This window comes from Epinephelus moara, chromosome 5, assembly GCF_006386435.1.
Source record: "Epinephelus moara isolate mb chromosome 5, YSFRI_EMoa_1.0, whole genome shotgun sequence".
Classification (NCBI taxonomy): domain Eukaryota; kingdom Metazoa; phylum Chordata; class Actinopteri; order Perciformes; family Serranidae; genus Epinephelus; species Epinephelus moara.
This window is the reverse complement of record NC_065510.1, coordinates 28,953,657-28,977,874: the sequence shown is the minus strand read 5'-3', so window position 1 is coordinate 28,977,874 and position 24,218 is coordinate 28,953,657. Positions and strand designations below refer to the sequence as shown.

General features: G+C 40.2%; 1 protein-coding gene across 1 annotated transcript; it reads left to right on the top strand.

Moving 5' to 3' along the window:
• Nucleotides 1–22,329, top strand: micall2b (mical-like 2b). The gene is made up of 16 exons (XM_050044456.1): nucleotides 1–379; nucleotides 3,009–3,057; nucleotides 7,847–7,988; nucleotides 8,084–8,271; nucleotides 8,478–8,605; nucleotides 9,452–10,180; nucleotides 10,287–10,489; nucleotides 11,503–11,560; nucleotides 12,100–12,242; nucleotides 12,480–12,544; nucleotides 13,696–13,819; nucleotides 13,911–14,013; nucleotides 16,171–16,244; nucleotides 16,326–16,440; nucleotides 18,891–18,937; nucleotides 20,178–22,329. Exons 1-16 carry the CDS (start codon nucleotides 237–239, stop codon nucleotides 20,252–20,254), a joined length of 2,388 nt encoding a protein of 795 aa, XP_049900413.1. The 5' UTR covers nucleotides 1–236; the 3' UTR covers nucleotides 20,255–22,329.
• The last annotated feature ends 1,889 nt before the right edge of the window (nucleotides 22,330–24,218 follow it).

Here is a 24,218-nt window from a genome sequence, read left to right as displayed (position 1 = left end):
TGTTCTCAGTTGAGAGAAGGTGATTCCCACACACACACACGCCAGCACACACACACATTCACACAGAGTCCTGCTGTCTGTCATTTCCTGGATCCAGCGTGTCCAAGCTGCTGTGGAAACTTTCTGAAGTTTGGTGTTGGAGGGAGGAAGAGGAGGAGTGGGGGAGCTCCGGGAGTCTTAACACAGCGGTCGCCGCTGCACTCACACACGGATCAGCTCGGCTCTGAACTCCGGGGATGTCGGCCGTCAAGGCGCTGCAGCAGTGGTGCAAGCTCCGGTGTGAGGGCTACCGGGATGTGTCCATCACCAACATGACCACGTCTTTCAGGGACGGCTTGGCTTTCTGCGCGCTCATCCACAAACACAGACCCGATCTCATGTGAGTAGTGAAACCAGAAGACTTGACAACACGCAGGGACTAAGTGGTTTTCCTAGTGTTGTAAAACACCAAGCAGTGCCAGATGTATTCTGGCTATTTATATATATATAAACTATAGAGGAGAAGGAGTCCATTGGTTTTACTTCCCAGCTTTATGGTAGGGTTCAGCTGTTCTTTAATAGAAGGGAACAAACTTCAGCTTCATGGGTCTGCTGGAAAAACAGGAACAGCAGCTCAGATGTGGACTGAAGAGCTCAGTGACCGAGGAGGGCCAAAATACAACCAGAGTGGCCCCCCTGAGGTCTGCAGCAAGGGCCACTAACCATGTAGTGTTAGTGGAGTCTGTATGTTTTACACTTGGACTGGATTTTATTATCTTTATTGACTAATTTTACTGGACATCATAATCATCTTTTTCGATTCTTAGTATTATCCTCAGGATTTAGGACATACTGACAGTAATAGAATATAACGATAGAATAAGTATGTTTTCTTTAGTGTACAATCACCTGAAAATAATAATTGTTGTGTTTTTGTTACCTTAGAATGAGCTGTTTTAATCTGCATAGTCATGTTTTACAGTAGCCCAGAATGGACAAACCAAACACTGGCTCTAGATAGGGCCAATTACGTTTATATGTCAGCCACTGTGTGTAATTAGCCCCTCCCTAACGAGAGCGTTGGAAAAAACACTGAATTTTTTTTTTGTACCGTGAAACCACTTTATTCAGTTTTTTTAGGGGTTTCAATCACCAGGTTTGTTTGTTTAGGAAAGGAGTGTACTTCTCCTGTACAAGTAACACTGAAGGAATTCTAACCAGGAGAACTTTCAGCCGGTTGCAATCTGCAATCCTCACCAGCAGATGTCACTAAATTTCCGTTGATCTCGCACACTGTTACTTTAAAGCTCAAGACTTAAACTTAACTTAAAGGACTTGAGACTTAACTCCCTTAAAAACAAGTTGAACTGAGGCTTGTAAGCAACATTCAGATCTCAGGCTTTGATCTGGTAAAATCCTGGAGGATCAAGCCATAAATGTAATGTAATCACTTCTGAATACTCAATACTGAGAATTAGATGCAACTGAATTAATAGCATAAAAATATATTACTTTAAAAACCATGTATCTGAATTTATATGGTCTGATCTGTGTCATCAAAGTAAAATTCAAGATGAAATCATCTTCATATGAACTTACAACTTGAACTTAACAAGGCTGAGTAATTGAGCCTTAGTCATTATTTTCTTCCATTACAGCCACCCATCTTGCACACTGAAGTATTAGGCCTGTACATGGAAAGATCATGGTGTCAAGCAATGTATTAAAAAAAAAAAAATCCAGTTGTTGGAACGTCATTAAGCAATCACAGACTTATTGTTGATGGGCATATTGCTTAAAACACGACTTGCCATTGCTTCAAAAGACTCAAAAACTAACAGGGAATGATGTTTATGATCATTAAATAATCTCTTGATTATTTTTTGGCCAACATTGCCTGCAAAAATGAAAAAAAAAAATCACCTCACCTCTCAGAGCCTCCATACTTGATTATTATTATTATTTTTTTGCTTATTCCATAAAATATATGACAGTAATGAAAAACGTCCCAGAGCCGGTGGTGATGTCTTTATAATGTTTGTCTTTTCTGGCAAACAGTGCGCAACCCAAATATGTTCAGATTTTAACTTCATGAAATGGAGAACAGCGGCAGGTTTTCGACATTTGAGAAGCAGAAATTATTGTATGTTTGGATGTTTTGAGTGTTAATAACTTAAACTTGTAAGTAACAATCAAAAATTGTGTTTAATATTCTGCCTATTGACGTGAGTCGTTTAGTCAACTAAACATTTCAGCTCTTCCTGTCTCTGTGGCCGCTGCTACTTATTATTTGGATGGACTAGGGTGCACTTACAGATTAAAATTAAAGTTACTTTGAATGTCTTACAGTTTGATAATGTGTTACACACCCACTCCAAAAAACCACCTCCTTCCTTCAGGATTTCCTGATAACTTCCCGCCAGGGTTTATTGGTTAATATTTTTTACTTGACAGCTGAAAAGTCTTTTAGCACAAGATATTCTGAATAAGATCTGTCCATGTTAGGCTTTGGGTTGAATATTCCAAAGACTTGACTCACCATCTCTTGTTGAGCTTTGGCCAGTTTCACACAGAGACGCCTGGGTTTGTTCCAGGCAGGCCATTATGGAAGACAGACAGTAGTTTCATTTTAAGACGAGACACAGCTGCTCCAGTGCTTTCCATTCCACTTTTTCGCTGCAGCCAGACGAGCGTGGCGGCACATTTCATGTTTACATGGGCTGAAGCTTTAAACGTTGGTTAAAGGCTTTGCTTCGGTTTATTGAACATAGACACTGTAATGCCTTTATGAATGCAGGCTGAGCTTTCTGTAAGGTTCAGCTGTATGACAAACTGACATGAGATCATATGACACCACAGCGGTCATGTAATGAATCGATCTGTCACACTGTCAGTGTCATGATATGTGTTCATATGTGTGCATGACTAAATGACACATTTTTGGTCCAGACTGCTGGTAAACAAACGAATGAGGAAGGGAAGTTGGATCACATGTTTTGTTACAAATTTTTTCCCATCCTCTGTTGCAGTGACTTTGATTCACTCAGGAAGGAGGATGTTTATGAGAACAACAAACTGGTAAGAAATGTTTACATGCTGCATTTTGACCTTTTTGTTTGATGTTGTTTTGGATTTTTTGTTCAGACAAACTCTTGTTACCTGGAGTACACACAGCTTTTTGGTATAGTAGATCTACAGACATTCATGGTCTCCAGAGGAGGAATCCACCTGACTTAAAGGGACACATCACTCCCTAAATGATCATTAGTATGTTACTTACTCACATTGGGTCTCATTCATGAAAAGTGAGTAAATCTGTGTGTAGATTTGCACATAAAAGCCTACTCTACTAAAAACCTACTCCGGATTCAGGAACGCCGGCGGGAAACTCAGATTTGATCGTAAACACGTGTGTATGATCATGAATGCCAATCCATCGTAAAGTGACAGCGCGCTCCCGGTAATCAGCAATTAGCATAAATCCCCGCCCATGAATAGCCAATGACCACCATATAAAGAGGTGTAGGTGCATCCTGTTGACCTGTCAGTCATGGCGCAAACAAAGACAGAGAGGGAAAGAAGAAAGAATTTTTCCGAAGCGGAGATCGAAATAATTTGGGGTGAAGTGGACTTAAGAAAAAATTTATTTTCTTCAGTTATTAGTGGTGTGACAGGGACAGACAAAGCGAAGGCCTGGAGGGAGGTAACAGATGCTGTTAATGTTGTCTCCGTAGTACAAAGAACCATGTCAGAGGTGAAGCGTAAATGGTTTGATATGAAACTGGAGGCAAAGAAACGCATAATAGGCCGTAAGGTGAATCTGAAAAATTCTCACAGAAACTGATTTCCGCTCTGACATCTAAGAGTGGGCTACAATGAGTACCGGGCCATCAAATCACAGCATCCGCGGTGAGAGGACACGGAATTGTGTGCGCTTTTACGCACGCGGGTGTAGGTGATCACGGATATTTGATGTGGGAAAGATGTAGCCAGATGTATTACCTGTTTAAGATACGTGGCTATCTGTCCGTCCGTCTGTCCGTCCGTCCGTTGCACGAGTCATGTGCGCCACTTCACCACCGACCCAGTGAATAACGCTCAGGCGGAACAAGTGCCGAATTACGACCCCGATCACAGGACTCTTGCGGGTTTATGAGCTACGAACTCCCGCTGATTAGCTGAACATGTATCGATCTTTTTTATGAAGTAAAGAAAGTAAAGTAGTCCCCAGATGTCGGAACGAGATGAAATGATAACTGCGTTCACCTTATGGCCTATTAGCACACACAAAAAATACAGCGGTCACCAAACAAACAGAAGATTCATTTGTGGGGTTTTGAATGAAGTGGGAACGGCCGAAGGCCGAAGAGGCTGTGATCCGGCTGTCCTTACGGATATTTTTATTATCATCATTCAACATGTAGAAAGAACGTGTAATCTATTGAGTCGATTTACATAGATAATTCACAATCATGAACCTAATCTGGATCTTAAACCTGCTAATTGCCAACTAATTTAACTAAATGTGTTATATTTTTAATATTTTGTCATGTTTAGATTACGTGTTTCAAAGGCATCTGTGTATTGTGTACATAACAGAGCGCAATACGAATTAAAATTGTAATTTCCAATAGTGACAAGCAATATTTATGTGCTTTACTAAATTTACACAAGCACTACGAGTGGTCAGGAGCAGGAGTAGATTTTGTTAGTAGCTACGAAAAGATCGGAGCTACTAAAATATTGATGAATGCGGACACGCACGTAAATTTCCGTCTGCGAACAGTTTACACACAAATTCCTTCTGCTCACGTTTCATGAATGAGACCCATTGTGTTGTGTTGAATTTCCACATTCACATCCACAGTGAATGATGAATCCAAAAAAGGGGAACATTCTTGATTATTTGAAGTCTTGGGGGTCTGCATTTAACACCAATTGCACTCCTCATCCATGCGTGAGACTGTTAATGCGGAAGTGTTTTGAATATTATGGTTTTAGCAAAAATGCATGTTTTTGGGAAGTACTGAGCACACAACTGGATAAATAAGTTGTGAATTATAGTTGTGTGAGTCTGTAAACAGATGTTTTTATTTAATTTTGCTGTTGTTAAACGCGGACCCCTGTGACCTCAATTCATCAAGAATTTTCTTGGCCATTGGATTGTGGAGATATGCAAGAAAAACAAGGTTTTCCTCAAGACTTCAACTTAACATGGGATGAGTACATGATAAACAAATAATCACTTAGTGGATGAAGTATTCCTTTAAAGGCTCCCTGTGGAGTTTAAGACCTCTAGTTTCAATATGGAGCTGTTGGTCCATTAGTGGGTCCCCGATTTGTTTATTTCGAGTGATACAGTCGCTCTAGGTGTCACACTATTCCACTAATCAGCAGGTGGCAGTAACATGCTAAGATGTGCTGCAATGTGTCAACAAAAGCATTAAGGAAGACCACAAGCTCGTAAAAATGGATGTAATCAATGCAGGGTATAAAATACTTCTAGCAGGATTTAGGGGCACCTGTGGGCAAAAGTGGTATATAATATTTATCACAAGTTTTTGTCAGTTTATAATGACCTGAAAATAAGAATAAGGACTGTACCAGACTCAGAATTATGTCAGTCAAATCAGATTCAGCAGTTTAATAGAAATATTCGACAATTCCTTTTTTGCCATCCAAAGTTTTAAAGTTTGAACAGGGCTCAGCGGGACGTTCAGTGTGACAGCAGCATTCACGTAATAAAGTAAACAAGCTAACTGCGCTCATGCTGCAGAAACCTCCTTAATCACAACTAGCAAAATCTGGGGATCAAAACAGAAGTAACTGCACAGCACAGTGACTATCACACCGACATAAAACCCCCCACATTTGCTCGACTTTAGGCAGTCTCAGCTGACTGAGGGGTCTCCGATTGATTATTCAAATCTTCGACTTTTGGGGGCAGCCCTAATAAGAATAGATATATTTTTGTTACCTTAAAATAAGTGTGTGTATCTACATACAGAGTGGGTCCACCAAGTTGTTTCTAAAGTAGCCCAGAACGGACAAATCAAATACTGGCTCTAAGCAGGGCCATTCGCGTTTTTGTGTTGACCACAAGTGGCATCCTCTGGGGCTGAAAAATGAAGCCAATGCGAAAGTGTCAAAAACTGCAGTTCATTGAATGACCTCTTGAGGCTGACTCCAAAACAGAGTAAATCCCCAGAGCCCCCCATGTTAAAATGCCCAACTTTACAGCAGAAATAAACACGTTTTCAGCCTGGTTCAAAAAACAGTTTTGGGCTCTATAGCTTATTTCCCTTACATGACAGCTGTACGGAGGTTAAATTTTTATAGATCTTACCTGTTTACATTTTTATTATGGCCCAAGGTTCTGCATATTTAAGGGTGGGGCCGCTTGAGTGACAGGCTGTCTTCAAGGTGTCACTACAGTTTCTGAGTCAGCCCCACCCCTTGCTCCTCTGCAGCTCCAGCCTCTCGTCCAAATATGGTTACTTATGGCTCCAAAAAAACCCAAGATGGCAGTGGCTGAAATGCCAAACTCAAGGCTTCAAAACAGCAGTCCATAAACCAGCGGGTGCCGTTATGTAAGCTATGTCCATTATTTATACAGTCTATGGCTGGGTACTATAGTTCTCCCATACGTTTGGCACATGGGAGAAGTTTAATTTCTGCACCCTCACAGCTAGATGTCACTACATCCTACACACTGTGCCTTTAAATCAAGCCAAAAATAATTGAGGAATGAATTACTAGTAAATGTACCTTGCAGGGATAAATTGCTGCTACGTGCATGTTAGCTCTGGATATTACATCAGCACCACTTAATGTTAGGTAACTGGGAATTTTCTAAAACATCAGAGTTCAAACATAGCTGAGAGGAAAAGTCATTGCCAAATACAAAGTGTTTCAGTCTGGACACTTTGACGTGGCTGCTTTATGGCTTTCTTTACTTTCACTTTCTCTGAGGAGCTCCATAACTTGACTCTGAGCTCTGAAACTGACACAAGATCAACATCTGTTGCTCTTTGAAGTGATATTGAACAAAAGCCCAAATTAGCAGCCATTGTTTGACACTATTCAGGATCAGCTGAGACAAACGAAAGGAACAGATCAGTTAAAAACAACAAGCTGTAAGAGATTAAAGGGCACAGCAAAGTAAACAGTGTTTTTATGGCGTACCTGATCATCAGATTACTGATTAAGTTTTGCCTCTTGCACTCTTCAGGCCTGCCTCTGCTTGTCGCCTTTTATGCTTCCATGAAATCGCTGAATGTGAATCTACTTTGGAAATTCCTGACTCACTTTCTCTTTCAACACATAAATTGTAGATTCAATCTGTGGCCAGAATTTTACCACAACAAACCAAAGGGAATTTATTTAGGATATGCAAAAAACAAATATGGATGATAGAAAACATTAATTCCAACACACAAAACACACTTCCACATCCAAAGGTAGGATGGACATCTAGGAATACAAATGGAAACTTTTTCGAAACTGCCAACATGTATTTGCGCTCTTGCTTTCCTCAGTGTCAAAACACACTGGTTTTGGCCAGAATTCATTTGAGAAAAAAAAAAAAAAGAGAAGACCCACTTAAAGTAAAGCTTTTCAGTTTCCTTTTGACAGAAAACTTTCTGTGGGACACTCACAGTGCCAAACATGCACTTGAATACTAAGCAGCATAAGTCTTGTTTGAAGTGTGTTAAGATGCAGAAAGTCATGTTGAGGTCTCAGAAAGTCAGATCTCCTTTTCATGTGATTTATTGGTCCATTTCAATCTTTGGCCACTCGGTCTAGAAGCTAAAAATTCACCCTGAGCTGCATCTGTTTTGTTGGATAAAGCCGATGTTTTTTGCAGGCCTTCAAGGTTGCGGAGGAGGAGTTGGGAATTCCAGCACTGCTGGATGCAGAAGACATGGTGGCTCTTAAGGTCCCTGACCGCCTCAGTATCCTGACATACGTCTCACAGTACTACAACTACTTCCATGGACGCTCCCCGAGTGAGTATCAGTGTCTGGCTGTGTTCGCCTCTGCCTTTGTTCCCTTCTTCCTGTCTCATGTGTCTCTATCACTCTCTTCATCCATGTGTTTGCAGTTGGTGGTATGGGAGGTATAAAGCGCCCAGCTGACGCTCCCACAGAGGAACCGTCTGGGAAGAAGAACCAGCCGGTGGTGGCAAAGGTGTTTCCCTCTTCCACCCCTGCCAGAGAGAACAGCCCTCCCCCCTCCTCCAACATCTCAAAGCCCTCTCCTTCCCCAAGACAAACCAGAAATGCTACAAAGGTAATCTTTGCTGCCTGAATATCTTACACAAATATTTGCAAAGCCAAACTCATTAAAGATGACCCAAATACCTACGCTGCTCTGTTGTGTCAGTGCAAAACCGCTATTGCAAAACAAATAAAAATCCCACATTGCCTCAGACGAGTTTCAGTAAGTATGGTAATACTCTCCTAAACATTTACACATTCTCTCTTCCCCTCTTTTAGGATGTTGTGGTTGAGAAATCCCATCAGACAGGCACCCTGAGTAACAAATGTGTGTCATGCAACAAGCACGTTCACCTGGTGCAGCGACATCTAGTGGACGGGAAGCTCTATCACAGGAGCTGTGCAAAGTAAGGACCTATAGATGAATTTAATTATAACTGATGCTTATAGAGTTGAGAGTGTTAAAAAAGTTAACTAATTGATAAATCTGAAAAAGCAATTATAAACTGATTAATCAATTTGCATTTAAATTATGCATTAAAAGAGTACACCACTCATTTTTCATTGCACTCCTATAACAGTGTTTGACTCGCAATGGACAATTAAGGGAAGAATACAATCAAAATTGGTGCAGCAGACACGTTCTTCCTGCTTGTCATAATTGACACCTACATTACCCACAATGCAACTCAACCGTTGGCAGTTTGCTTGGAGATCTGTGTATGCTAGTAGTGGCTAATGTAACCTAGAGCCGTTATACCTGTGTCTTGCTTACTATATTCCGTGTCACCGTCCATTTGTGTGACATTTACAGTTTACATTTCATGAAAAATCAGTCCAGCATATGACACCCTCCATCCTTACACCCTTAGCAGCGGATAAGAGAAAAATCCTCCACCAAAAAACCCTTTAATTAGAAAAAATGGTAGAAACCTCAGGAGGAGCAACTGAGGAGGAATCCCTCTCCCAGGATAGACAGAGGTGCAATAGATGTGTGTACAGAACAGACCAACGTAATAATCAATATGACAAAATGATACATAGAATGTTAACATATATGGAAAATCTCTGTAACCTGAAAATACAAGGCAACATCATGTTTACAGTGATGTGGGAAATATAAAGGCATAAATAATCAAAAGTGAACTCTAGGCTGTTTGGAAAGTCCTTTATCGTTCTTCCTACCACAGATGGTAGAAATCCGAGTATTACACACTACAACAATTATATGTCTTGTGCTTTCTGTCTTCTAGGTCACTGTCGTCCACAAACACACCTGCACCTTTCAGAGATTTACCCACAAACACCCCTGTTTCCAAGTTTACACCTCTACCAGACTCCACCAAAACAAACACAACCACTACCACTCACACACCCTCCAGACCGAGACCATCATGGCTGACGGAGAAACCCAGCACCCCTCCCAGCTTCTCCTCCACTTTCTCTACTCCATCTCCTTCCCAGCCAGCTTCAAGTCTCTCCTCTGCTTCTAAAGACTCTCAGACATCTGTTGTCTCCAAACCCACAGCTTCACGGACTACTTGTGAATCTACCTTCACCACAACAACCACTTCTATCAACACCAGGCCCACTGCTGCTCCCCGTACCTCCACCACGGCTGCGAAGACACTGCAGTCCAAGCTTAAGTTCTTACAGTCAGATAACACAGCTAAAGATGAAGAGAAACAGACGACAACTGTCAAGTTTGACATAAATAAAGGGACGAATGTGACTAGTAAGGTGCAGGAGGCCACAGCAGGGAAGGCCGTCACTGTGGTTGTAAATGTTGGTGGTCTTGGCCAAAAGGAAGCAAATAAGAGCTTGAACACAGGTGGGGAGAAAGCTAAAGCAGCAGGTGTAGGTGGAGATTCGAAGGCTAAAGCAACGGCAGCAGCCGTCATCTCCAAAAAACTGGCTGAGGAGAACAACAATAACAACAGCAAGCCATTGTGGACGAATGTAGTGTTAAAGAAAACTGACAAGTAAGTAATCTAACCACACTCACATGACTAGACTTTATGGTGTCGTGCTGCAGCCTGACCTCTACTGGTGAATAACAGCATTTAATAACACTTCATCTCCAATCAGACCTTCTCAAGTGGAGACACCAAAGAAGGAGACAGAAGGAGTCAGAGGGAGAGTGAGGCTGAAACCAGACCCGTCAATCCTCGCCGACTTTCAGATTCCGACAGACACCCGGACTCCGAGCCCATCCGGCAAGAGTGGAGTCAGAGCAAGAACTCCAGACAGAGGCAGCCCAAAGCCCGGCAGGGCATCACCCAACACCTCAGGTTCAACTCACACACTTTGATAACTGCACAGAGTAGTTAAACCTGTTTTAATGCGTGTTCTTGTGGGTGTGTGTGGGAGCAGTGAGTGGGAAAGCCTGATTTGTGTACGGTATGATCTATCAGAAAGCACTGGTCGTATTATGATATGGCAAATGCATGCAAAATCACACATTAAGTTGTGAAATTAATGTTCAAAGCTGTGAGCTGTGTTGAATTACATGACAGAAAACTCGTCGTGTTAAATAAATAGTTCAGCTTGCTCAGCGCCATAAAGTCATAAACTAATCTAAATTAATCCAGATTGTTGTGCATCGGTTGCAATACAAAGTGGGAAGGAGTGCAAATATATAAAGTATGGAAAAAAACAAAATATATATATATGATAAAAAAACTGTGAACAGGTTAATAGTGAACAATGACACAACATGATTTTGTTCAAGTTCAGTTTGGCTTCATGTTTTAATAGTTGTTCAGATGTAACACAGTAATACAGGCTCAAGGGTTCACTAGCTTTCCAGAGCTATTAACCCACATCTCATGGTCTTCTTCTGTAAATTCTACATTGTACATGAAGAAGACCTTGCACAAAGAAAAGCTACACGGTGTACCTTGAGTTTGGATTAGTTTCTTACACGTTCTGTTCACAGAGGTAAAGAATGAATCTGTCATTGTGTTGTGTAATAGATCCCTTTAGGAAAAATGTCCATTTGCATTCCATGGGATTTTTTGGGGGGGATTTTTTAATGTTTGACATACTCATTGATGCCTCGATGACAGCTCTCGTGTTATTTTCATGGTGCTCAATAAGTGGAATCAGAACACACAGCAGGTTGCAGTTAATGTGGGCTTTTTATTTTGTTCTTCCCCTAAATTTGACTTGCTGTCAGTGGCAAATAGCTCTATCAACGAAATGATAACAACAGGAAGTGACACTGGATAGTTGATGGGTGTAATTCATGAGCTGAACCCGAAAGTGAAAAACACTCAAGATTTCATTTCCTTTTTCTCATCAGCATCAGAAAACAATGAGTCTCCTGCGGACTGGCGGTCAAAGCTCAAACCCATCTCCAAGTAAGATGTGTTATATTGGCATTATCTTGTTCAGTGTTTCCTCCATGTTCTGTGTTTCTGGTTAATTCCTTGCCCTTACTGGCTCAGTTTCTACTGTCATACCTCCAGCAGGGAGTATCTGTACGTGGGCGGGCTTCACAGCGTATCAACATCTCTTATCTCTCCTGATGTCCTGTCCATCCATCCATCCTTTGATCCTGTCTTTCATCCATCTATCCAACCTTGCCTCCCTCAGGAAGCCTGTACCTGCTGCTCCTCCAAATGGCTCGGCCATCATTTGTAGTCAGAGCTTTCAGTCTCTCCTCTTCCGCCACATGCATGTGAGCCCCAAATGGTGTCAAGACTGAGTAGAGTCCTCCGTGGTGCAACATATGCTCAGTGCTCAGTTCCTTTCCCCCGGATGACCTTTCCTCCCACACTCATGAATCAAAAGGAAGCACTGTAGAAAAGGGGACTACTTGTAGGAGCAGATAAATTGCCATTAATTAAATTCTGTCTCTCTTTTTCTCTTTTCCTGCTCGTCCTCTATCCATCCACAGACCGGCTGTTCTGTCACAGCCCTCGCCAAAACCATGGGCTAATGGAGCCGGAAAGCCTCAGACTTCAGAACTGTCCGTTGGGCCTTCTCCCTCCTCGCATCCTTCGACCCCGAGCATTTCTGTCACTCCACCTGCATCAAAGGGTAACACCTTATTCTGCTTAAATATGATCCACTAAAAAGAAAGAAAAATTTTGTACATTGCTATCTTGTAGCCAATCTTCTTTTATTATACATGGATAGGACAATGTTTATACCACAAACGGTCTTCCTAAAAATTAGCCAAACATGATTCAGACCTCTCAGGGTTGCCTCCCTCTTTTGTCTTTGTTCTTAGTGGGTTTATATCAATTTTTTGTATTTTGTCTCTTTTTATTTAAGGATTCCAGAATGGTCAAAAAGATCTGACTGCAAATGGCACCAAGACAGAGGCAAAGATTTCCAAGGTACCTGAACCGTCAATGGAAAAAAAAATTCTTTAGTTCATACATCATCGTTCAGTCAGACTGAGCTAAGGCCTATTCACTGTATAAGCTCTAATATAGCTAAAGCATTTAACGCTAACAAAGTTAGCAAGTACATAGAAGTGGTTAAGTGTGTAACATTACCAAAACCAAAATAATAGGAACACTAAGTAGTTGATAGATAAAATGAGCTTGTGAAAGACATATAAAAGACTAAAAATAAATAACATTTAATTTATTTAATCTACTGATTGGTGTTAAAGGGAAAAAAATACATTTCTCTGATAACCAACTGATTGAAGGATAGGAAAACCTTTTACACTATCAGCCAGCAGTCATTGTAAGGCTGTTTGTGAGTGTCTGCTGCCCTAGTTTTTGCGGTGTGTCCTGCATCGTTGGCAGTAGTAGGCCCAGTCTTGTTTTCATCCAATTAGGCTTGTTGAATAGGTGTCAGAGATGAAATTACTCTGATTGGCCGTTCAGCTCAGTGCACAAGAAGAGACACTGAATTGAGGAAAGAAAAAAAAAGGCTAAAGTCAAGAGGGTGTGAGATTGAAACAAACTTGTTATGTAAGGTAAGATTATTTTTGTAGTCATTGAGTCATTCAGCAGAAATGGTTCATACTGGTTTGAGTTATAGTTCGCTGGTGCACAGTGAATATCCTCTGTTGTTTTAACATTGGGTTGTGTTGTCAATGTGCTAACTGGCTAACTAGCATCCTAAATATGTCCTGTTGGTCGTCTGGTTTCCTTTTTTAGTGACAAATACAGACTACCTCCACCTGCTGGTATGGAGAGTTATTTCCTCTCACGCAGGTGCAGAATGTACATGTGGTTGGATGTTAGCTGGAGCATAGATATCAAAACATACACGTATATTTGTCTCTGGGCTGTAGTCTTTGTGGTGTGTTCAGTGCAACATTTCAGCCGAGACACAGGTGACAAGAGTTGACGCAACAGTCGGCCTTCGTCATCACTACTTCTTTTAGGATGGTTTGGTGTGTCTGGGCCTTAAGGATGTCATATAATAACAGCACTGGGATGGGATGGTCATGTTCACCTGCGTTCTTGATCCATGTTTTGGTTCACATCCTCCATTTTAATTTTTGCATATATGTGTGTTACGTCTGTAGACTAAACCAGACTACATTCCCAAAGATGAAATCATAAGGGAACTGAAGGAGATTGAAGATAATTTGAACGAGTGGGAGAGGAGGGGAGTGGAGCTGGAGGTGAGGCTCCGCAGCTCTGAAGAAGGTGAGATAAACACACTCATTATTGTATGAGCCCTCTCGGATTTAGCAGAAGGTGTGTATATGGGATTAAACTGTGTGTGTTTGTGTGTCAGAGGGCGTAGATGACTCTCTCATGGATGGGCTCATGGTCGAGTGGTTCAACTTGATCAGGAACAAGCAGGTGGCCATGCGCCGGGAGTCCGAACTGGTCTACATGTGAGTACGCCCACATACACACAACGCACTTAGAAAAGGGGCATGCCACTATTTAGCGATTAGTGAAACAGACTTGTGGCCAGAAGGTTGACAGTTTGAATTCCCAGTGTCCTCCCTCCCCCGTCCCACAGCAGGGCGTCCTGGAACGAGACGGCACAGCGCCCCACTGGCTGCAGCGTGAAGCAGGATGCTACTTAACAGCACACATGCACCGCAATTATTCCTTTCATAAATTCATGTTAAACCTCTACCAAGGCCACAACCCTGCAATTTTATGTATATAACAAAAAAATATTGAGAACATTTTCTGCTTTTGAATCTAGATTTGCATTGAAATACAGACAGTGTCAGAATTCATGTTTTTTTTGCTGGGAACTGAGTTAATGGACATTAAATTGATAGTTTTATGTTATCAATGGATCAAATGCTGATGTGTAGTGTGAAAGAGGTCGCTCATGAATGATCACCTGCCCTGCAACCGCGTGTCTTAGTGTCTTTAAGCTTATTGGTTGGATGGGACCAAGTCATTGTTTTGCGAGTCACAACTAAGTCTCAAGTCCTAAACTTTGAGTTTTGAGTCCTAAACAAGTCATAATGCGCTCTTCATCAAATGTAATGCGTTTTAACAAAAGATTAATAGATTCAGTTTACATAAAATGCTTTTTTAAAATGTGTATTTACAGTATTTATCAAAACAAGTTTTTGCACCTCCGTCTGTAATTTTTGACCTGCCTGTTTTGCATATTGCAATTTGATTTTTGTGGATGACTGTGTAGTTTTTGTACACAAGGGAAACTATCATTGGTATAGTTTTTCCAACTAGCACTCAGTAAGGTAACATTGTTTTCTCCTCCAACTTGACCGGATGTTGTCAGATTGGTTTAAACAAAGTGGATCTGATGAATTAAGTGCGGACTTGCTTGGAATAAATAGTGTTAATAGTGTTAGTAGATTTCATAATTGAAGGAAAATTTATTGATTTGTGGTACTTTTTAAAGAATGTACTTTTTAATCTTTGGGCTCAGAGAAAGTATCAAGTATTTAGTTTACTTACTTAGTTGAAAGTCTTTTTTGATTTTGTTAATTTGAGTCTATAGTCATCTGATTTGTGACTCGATTATGATTCAATTCAAAGTCATATGACTTGAACCCACACCTCTGGTTTTGACACACTGCAACTTAATTGTTTCAGTCCTATAAACCCCGTGTACACTACCTGCCCAGCACCAAATGGGAGACAGGCAAAGTTAATGACAGTCTAGTGAACATTGTGCATCAAGCAGTGCAAGAGCTAGATATTTTTCTCAGACCAAAATGGAGCTAAAGGTTGAGTGAATATTGGACTTACCTTCAAATACATTTTTCTGTTCTATAATTGCTGGATATCTAAATGAGCAATAACTATAAATTTATACCAATGTTGGGTTTACAGCTTGTTTCTGCTGCCCCCAAGTGGCCAAAAACTGAGCTAATGCAGGTTTAAATAAATCATAGATATGGTGCTGTTTTACCACCTGTATATGTGGCTCAGGAGGAAGATGGTAGATAGAGGTACAGTACATACTAAAGATTGTAATGTGCTTTGTCTGGCAAGGTAGAAAAGCATTACAGTATATAAATGTGGTCTTTTTTCCATTTATAGTTTGAATTCCATCAGTGTATAAATCTTATCAGTAAATACATTAGGTGCAGTGTATGTTTTTTATAATTCTGGCAATTTATGTCGAATAGGCCACACCCATTTGGAATTTGGCCAAATTTTACACAAAAATGAAACGAATATATCACAGGCAAATGTTTTTGTGCTGTCCTCTGAACACCAAATTTAGTGAAGGTTGGATAGATTTGTGAATTTTGTGAGAAAAAAAATGGTGGAAAAAATTGTTGAGCATGAAAGTCCAGTCTGGACCTTTGCTATAGAAGTTTGGCAAAATGATCTTAACTCCGTGTCATTAATCTACTCAGTGTAGGCTACTTAATGAAGCTTTCAACCAGAGATCATGGAAAATGTGTTAAGGCAGTGATGGTACAGCTCATCTGAATAGTTTCGGAACTGAGGCAAAACTAGATTTATCAAACAGCAAGACAATAGACATACAACTCTACATGACAGTAACAAATACAACAGTTTAAATTCATATATTGTTTTGTGTGTAGTGGAAGGACCCAGGACCTGGAGGAAGAGCAGCCCAGTGTTGAGCAGGAGCTCAGACGATTGATGGACAAACCAGGTGAGAGTTTGAGGGAACTCATTCAACACAAGACACAACATGAAACAGACCTGAGATTAAAATGTGTTTCTGTTTGTACAGAACATCTGAAAACAGCCTGGGACCGGAAGAGAGAAGAACAGCTGATGGCCAAACTGGTGGAGATCGTCAATGACAGAAACGCTATAGTAGATGGTCTGGACGAGGACAGACTCAGGTGTGTATACGACTATAGTGGAGGCTAAGCTGCTGTTATTTATAATGATTAGGGTTGCGACAGTATGAGTTTGCAAAGTACTGTTGTTGTCATTTGCTCGTGGTTAGCAGATGTTATATTTCTTTCGTCATGAACTATGTGGATTATCTTCAACAGCACAAATTTCAAAGTCTCCCCTTTTGAAGTAAAAATTGATTAAACACGTTGGTGCCCACCAGCTGCAGGATAATGTTATAAATCCAAAATGTTGGTAAAAAATAATTGGACTGGAGTGGTGCTAGCTTGTCAGAGAAGACGCTTTTGAGCCTCCCGTGTGTGTTATTCAGAGCTGATTCCACCTGGTCGAGAACAGACTTTCAGGATCTCAAGCATTTTTATTAAGAGGATTACCAAACATAAAAGCTGCAAGACAATACGCTAAAATTTGGAGACTGTGGTTTGTGCTCAGTCTGGTTATCAACCTTGTTAAACTGTGTGGGAAATGTGAAATAGCGTGTTATGTAAAATTGTATAATTTTCTGGCCTTGCAAGGTCCAAAGCAGCTGTTGCCCCACCGTTTTTTCTACCTAATAACAGCAACAGATTATGTTGTTGATTTTAGATGGTTAAGAATTCTTCTGGATGACATAATGTTACATGGTCAAGAGGAAGTTAAGTGGAAGATTGTTTGTAGTGTATGAAATTCAGGGTTTTAGGGTCCATATTGAGTGTACACAGGAGTCTTAGCTCTTTTTTGTACACATTTTCACGACCTCAGTTTAACTCAAAATGTGTTTTACTTACTTACATAATGACCCTGAATGGAAAAGGCCTCCGAAACAAGCTAAAAGTAAAGTTGTCCCAACGGGGCATCAGCAGGGGAGATACCAAATACCTGCTGATGTCTGTGAGTCCGAGACTTTAGACACTAGTTGAATGCAAAGGATTTTACCTTAAATGATAAATATGAATGCCTGCACTTTTCAGCTGATGTGGATGTGAAACCCTTAAAATTAAAGCTGGACGTCGGCACTTCACCCTCATAGTAAAGCTCAAACTATTATTTCATGAATTTGTTACAAATGTTTATAATCATTTAAGTCGTATATCGAGGAAAAATGCTAAATGTTCAGTGTTTACAGGTTCTCAGATTTGAGGAATAGTGATTTTTCTCAATTTTATATCACTGTAAATTGAATATCTCTGGGTTTTGGACTATTTGTGAGACAAAACAAGCAGTTTAAAGACATTACTTTGGCTCTGGGAAATTGTGAATGAAATTGAAATGAATAAATAAACTAAAGAAACAATCAAATCGATAAAGAAGAAATGATTAGCATCAGCATTATCTCATGGTCATTGTTTGGTTTCAAATCCAGTGTACTCGAGTGTAGAGCCAACATAACAAAATGTCACTGCACAGTTCTCACGTTAGGGCTGCCCCCGACTAAGAATTTTCCTTGTCGACCAATAGTTGTCATTTATGGCCATTAGTCGACTAGTTGCCTGCATGTTTATGAGATTAATGTAATTATTAAATGATATATTTTGGGCGGGGCAACACAACTGTTTGAGTTTAAGGTGTGAGAAAGAATAGTATCAGTAACATTGTTAACACTGTGCTACATTACAGAGAAATACAAACCGTACTAATGAACCTTCATTAATATAGGCCTATATTTTATCTACAAGTGCACGTCACACACTGAGCGAGCCGCCTGTTAATGACGCTGTCGGCAAAGTAGTAATGATTGTGCTAAATGGCTAATGGGCATGTAGCTACTTACATGTTTCAGATGATACGTCATGTTTGTAGTCGACCAATGAAGATGAGTTTACATATCACCTTGGGTTCGTCCTTCACCTTCTCAAAATGATCCCAAACTTTGGACTTCCTGCCCGACATGTTATTAACTAGCCTGTGGAATAACCGCAGGTACCAGCCCTGGAAATTAGGGGTCGTACACGTGCCACGCCACGTCAGTGCAGAGCTGATCTTCTTCTAGGTGCTGTTTATAAGTGTGTAGGCCTATCGTCCTTGGGCCAGATGTAAAGCTCTGGGTAGCCCTGCACCAAAATGATCAACTTTTCCGTTATTTATCAGACGAATATTTACAGAAGAAGAGAAAGATATCTGTCAGCTGTGATTGGTTTGTAACGTGACTCCTGTCTAACTGCTGAGCGTGGCCACTTCCTGTGTCTGTCCTTTCAAATTAAATTCCCACACAGTCCAGTCATATAGGTTTTGATTTATTTTGACATGGTGCAGCTCCTAATAGAGCTTCCCTTTTGTTTTTTGTTTTTTCCTGCGACTAAGCAACCAATGAAATCTTACAGACTAATGACCTTTCTGGTTGACCAACGCTGAGTTGACTATTAGGGGGCAGCCCTATATTCCATTGAATGTATGAATACAGTATGTTCATACAGGTGTGAACTGATCTGTGTTTGTTTTTTCTGCGCTTTCTCAGGGAGGAAGAGGAGGACGAGCAGCTAAACAAGATGATGATGAATTTCAGTGAGTATCTCCCAACACCTCCACAGGCCGTCTGCCCCCCCCACCCCCCGCTCTGTTCATTAGTTATCACAACCCTGATGTCACTGCAACTTAGTTGGCTTATAAATTATCCAATTGAGGATTTCCATCATGGGTGCCTCTAATTGAAGTAGATAGAATTCTCATTGTGGTTTATGGAAGTGTGTGTGTGTGTGTGTGTGTGTGTGTGTGTGCGTGTGAGAGTGTGCTGCATTTTTAAGGGTGCCACCGGGCGATGTTTTCATCTCATTTGATCTAATGACTGCTAATGGAAAAAGCATCAAACAAAATGCTCCCCCTCTTTTTGTCAGCGGCATTTCCTATTAGACAAATGGATAATGTAGCTGGTTAATTTGACCCTCTGATAGAATAGAGTTAAAGCCGCCTTCATTTGCAATTCATGACCGGGAAAGCAGGGCTGAAAATTGAGGAGATTTATTGAACTTCAGTGAAAGGTCGTTATGTTGCAGCGAGTGAATGCCGACCGTGGGCTAAAGACTAGCCATTTCATTTTAATGTATTCATAAAGTTAATGCCAAAGTTTCACAGTTCAGTCCAACTCTGAGTGCAGTCATGTGATAGTTTACACACATGTTGTATCACGCAAGATAAATGCTGCTTTATACCACAGCCACGGAAAATACAGCTTTTTCATTTTCTGGCAGGTGTTTTTTTTTTAACTTGTATTGCCTCAAACAAAGGTTAACTGACATCCTGAAACAGGATGCTAATTACATTTAACTGCGTGTAACCATGGCAACAGTGCCTCTGCTTATGTGAACCCTCACTGGTGAAACAGACCTAGCTTATGACTCAAAATGAATAGAAACAAACTTTTAAACACAACTTTTTTTTTTGCTTGTGTAAAGTGAATGTGAAAGAAATCCTATGATACATACAGATGTGTACCAATATTACATATATGAATTATATCAGAATCCACCTCATCTGGGCGCTGTGGGGGTACATGCCCAAAAATGTCCTGAACACAAAAAATAAGACGACACCGCCACACACTTCAGGTGGGTCATAAGTGATGACTGAGAGGGATTACTTCTGTTTGAGTCTAGATTTTCAGTTTTATTTTTAAATAGCCGAAAATATAAAAATTGTTTGGGTTTATTGATTGAGCTGTCACAGAATTACTATTACCAATCTCACGTGTCACGTTCCCCTCTGTCATCTTTTGACTAACCTCCCCTCCCGCTTGTCTCCCTCTCAGACATAAAGAAAGACAAGCCAAAGAAAAAGTCTCCGATGTCCAAACTGTTCGGCTGGGGGAACAAGAAGGAGGGATGATGCTCCTCGTACACGGCGCCTGCTACAGTCTTTGATGTTTTATTTTCTTTCTTTTTTTTTTTTTTTTTTTTCTTGCTCCTCTTGTTGTAGTCTTAATGTCAGTGTACTCAGCCTGTGATTCATGGGATAACACTGATAGTGTGTGTGTGTGCGTGTGATCCATCATTCTAAGCGCTTTTAGAAAAATGCCCTTCCCTCTGTCAACTGCATCACTCAAGATCTGACATTACTCGTGCCTGCTAGTGCCACACACGCACATGCAAACACACAAACGCACAGACACAGCTGATGTTGAGGGGTTAATGACTCACCAGCCGTGATGTGATTGGGTTCAGTGCTCTACTTGTTAGTTTTAATACCCTTCTAGTCTTAATCTGTCTACTTAATGCTCTCAAACACACACACACACACACACACACACACACACACACACGTTCTCCTTATATCTTCTTACATATGCGACATATTGAGATGTTGGTTGTATACAGTACCACTACAGATGCTAATACGGGTTAAAGAACAGAGGTCGGACAGATGCGTCGTGCTCTCTGCTCATGTTTCAGTTCACACTACAAGAACAACTTCAGGGTCACTTTCTGACTCTGATGTTGTCAATTACATGTGTAAATTACATTTAATCTTAGAGGTCTCTCTCTGTCTGTAGTTTTCTGTCAAATACAGCACGCATCTTTTTTTTCTTGGACGACGTAGACTCAGAGCGCTGCCCTTTGAGAAGAACAAGTTTTTTTTTTTTTTAATAAAATCTTTTCTTGTTATAATAGCGTCATCTAGTCCGGTGGTTTCCAATTTGAGGTTTATTTATTATGGGATAATTTAGCCAAGGTGGGAACAAGTCTTTGTTTTGCAAGTCAAAAGCAAGTCTTTGCACTTAAGTCCTAATTCATGTCTAAAGTCCTAATCTTTGAATTAAGAGTCTTCAACAAGTCATCATGCGCTCTTCCCCAAATGTAATGCCATTTTAACAACAGAGTAAGAATATATAAGATTTACAAAAACGTTAAGGCTTTTATAAAGATTTGTATTTATTTTCTTGGAAGTTGTTCCGTCTTCGTCTGTAATTTTTGACCCACACGTTTTGCACACTGCGATTCATTTTGTGTTGACCACTGCATAGATTTTGTGAGTGAGCAAAATAGCTTTGGTATCATTTTCTTCAGCTGACGCTCAGTAACGTAACATTTGTTCTTCCTGCAGCTCCTCTGCAGCTTGATTGGACCCTGTCAGATTGGTTCAAAGTGGATGTGGAGAATGAGGTGTTGATCACTCTGCAGCTGAATGTGTCACAGCCTGTATGCAGGCATAAGTTTGTTTTTTGAAACCATATTTCTTGAAAAACACTCGTGCACACAGCATTTCACTCTTGACCTTTCGGAAACATACATCCTGAAGGTTTACTCTCTAATTTAGAGCTTTCAACTGCATATTTAGGTTTGAAAATCAGCGACTGTGATTCTTCCTGAATGAAGCGAAAAGCTCTGAATCATCAATAACTGCACCTTTGAGCTTATAGTCTCTCCAAATAATGCATTTATGAGTGAAAGCAGTCACTGGATGTCATGTCATGTTTTACTGTCCTATCCAGTCATGTTCTGTTGGACTTGAATATGCAGTTTGTGGTTTTATATCTGGTCTGCGTCACGTGACTCAAATAGATTAATCACTCAAACTAAAAGTTCGAGTAGACTGGATGATTGTGAGTGTTAGAAATATAAGATCTGGTCCATATTGGATCTTTGTATGTTTTAAATCTTTCTTTTGCTGAATTAACTGATTAGCTTGTCTGTGTCATAATCTATAACTCTAGAGGCACTGAGGCAAACTTTTAATGTCTGTGTTGTGACCCAAAGTGCTCAATTTCAACACAAAATGTAACTCTGTATATATGTTTGTGTTCTTGTCCCCTTTATTCTCCTCTAGCTCAGCTGTATATATTGTATAAAGTTGGTACTTAACAGCAGTCTGATTATTAAATGGAGAAACAGGCCTGGATGTTTTAACAGATTACTGTAATAAATCTACTGAAATTTTAATAAAATGACAACATCATGAATTGATCATGGCTTTCTGAAATTTACTCATATGGAAGTAGAATTTAATGCTGCATGTTATTATTGTTAAACTATCTTAATTTAATGCAATTCACCTGACAGTAGCTCCTGCAGAGCAATGGTGGTCGCATGTGGTTGTCATATTACTTACCTAAATGTTCTATAGCCTAAACTAGGGCTTTTATTTTGGTAGTTTTATTCAGACACTGTAATGTTTTGATCATATTTGGCCCATATAGGATTCATCATTGGTCTCAGAAAACAGTCGCAGTTGCAGTGAAAATGTATTTTCTCTGTGGAAACACCAGGAGGCAGCATGAGACTTTCCATGTCACTGGAGCTCCCAGAGCGCAAATCTCTTTGTATCTTTTGGTCTGTAGAGCTGACGAATACACTAAAGGTCCAATCTGAACACAGAATAATAGACACATAAATACATTCTATATGTATATCCCAAAAGAAGTAATGTTTTCAGCTTTGGGTTTTCCTTTTATTCTCACTAATGCAGAACGGCAACACAAGCCTCACTCTCCCACTTTGTTACCACTTCTCTAGTGAAACTATTACATAATACACAAACTGTAATGTCACACATATCTCTTTTTCTGTTGTGTCAGGAATGACTAAAATTGCAATAAAACACAGAATCCGATGGACTTTAATAGTCAGTAACAATCTTTAAGTCCTCTTTTGCTTTAGCAAAGTGTGTGCTGCAGAGGCTTCCTATTTTCTGCACTTCAAATACTTACTTCTCCAATAACAGAGTGAGGAGGAAACATGCCAGTTTCATAACCAGTTGTTCAAAGCCAGTTTCGAGTCATGTCAGGTCAGGTAGCTTAAAATTACAAATCACAAATTTGCCTCAAAGGGCTTTAAAATCTGCACAGCACACGACAACCCTATTATCCGTATGTCCTTTTTTTCCTTTTTGTTTCTCAAATATAACACATCAAAAACACCTTTTTGCAAAGGGACAAGATTTTTTTTCTAGCAAGACTATAAAAGTTATGATGCTGAAGTAGGAAAGGAGAAAGTGGAAACAAGAATAACTTAGAAATAAGAAGATCTTATTTGTTTCCTAACTGGATATCATTTCATTTCTGGTCCCCCCTTACAGCCATCACTACAGCTGAGAGTCCCTAGAATCACCATAACCCTTTACCATACAAATCAATTATTAAATCAATTTTTTTGTTTTATTTTTAAGATTCAAGACACAGAAAATGCTGTAATTTAGATAAATATGTTTCCGCTGAACCTCTACATGTATAAAATATAGGTTTGTCTAAAACATTTCAAGCATGAAAACCGAGCAGTCCACCATCTTGTGTCATCCTACCTGTAAAAGCTACAGGTGAAGAATAAGCATGCAGCTGTTAATCTCCTGCAACAAACCACAGAATCACTGAGCTCTGAGCGTCACACATGCACACACAACACTGTCTCTCTGCTACACTTAAAATATCCCTACATGGTAGCAAAGAGGAAAAGAGAGGAATACTACAATAAAGAAGAAAAGAGCAGGAAAATTGACTTTTAGCTCCAAGTTGTTTTTTTTTATATATCTTTTGGTGTGAAAATACAAAACTGTGTAATCTCCCCCTCTCTAAAGGCAACATCTGTTCCTGTTGTTATGTGTGAAAGTGTTTGTTGATTCCTTCCTAAAACCATGATAAAATGTTCCATCACCGCACCGCTGTGTGTCTGAATCAATCACGTCTCCACTAAACTTTGGAACGTGTTTATCTTTGGGGCAAAAACGTGCCTTTAAGTCGACTCTGTAAGGTACATTTATAATGTGGCAGAGTGCTGTTTCAGCGCAGACTGTAAATATACCTTTGAGGTGGTTCATTTACATAACACAGTGGGCCCTCACATATTATTCACACAGACTT

Coding starts and splice junctions, on each gene's coding strand:
- micall2b (XM_050044456.1), top strand. CDS start 237: ATGTCGGCCGTCAAGGCGCTGCAGCAGTGGTGCAAGCTCCGGTGTGAG. Junction 10,181..10,286: donor GTGTTAAAGAAAACTGACAA/GTAAGTAATCTA, acceptor ATCTCCAATCAG/ACCTTCTCAAGTGGAGACAC. Junction 18,938..20,177: donor CAAGATGATGATGAATTTCA/GTGAGTATCTCC, acceptor TCTCCCTCTCAG/ACATAAAGAAAGACAAGCCA.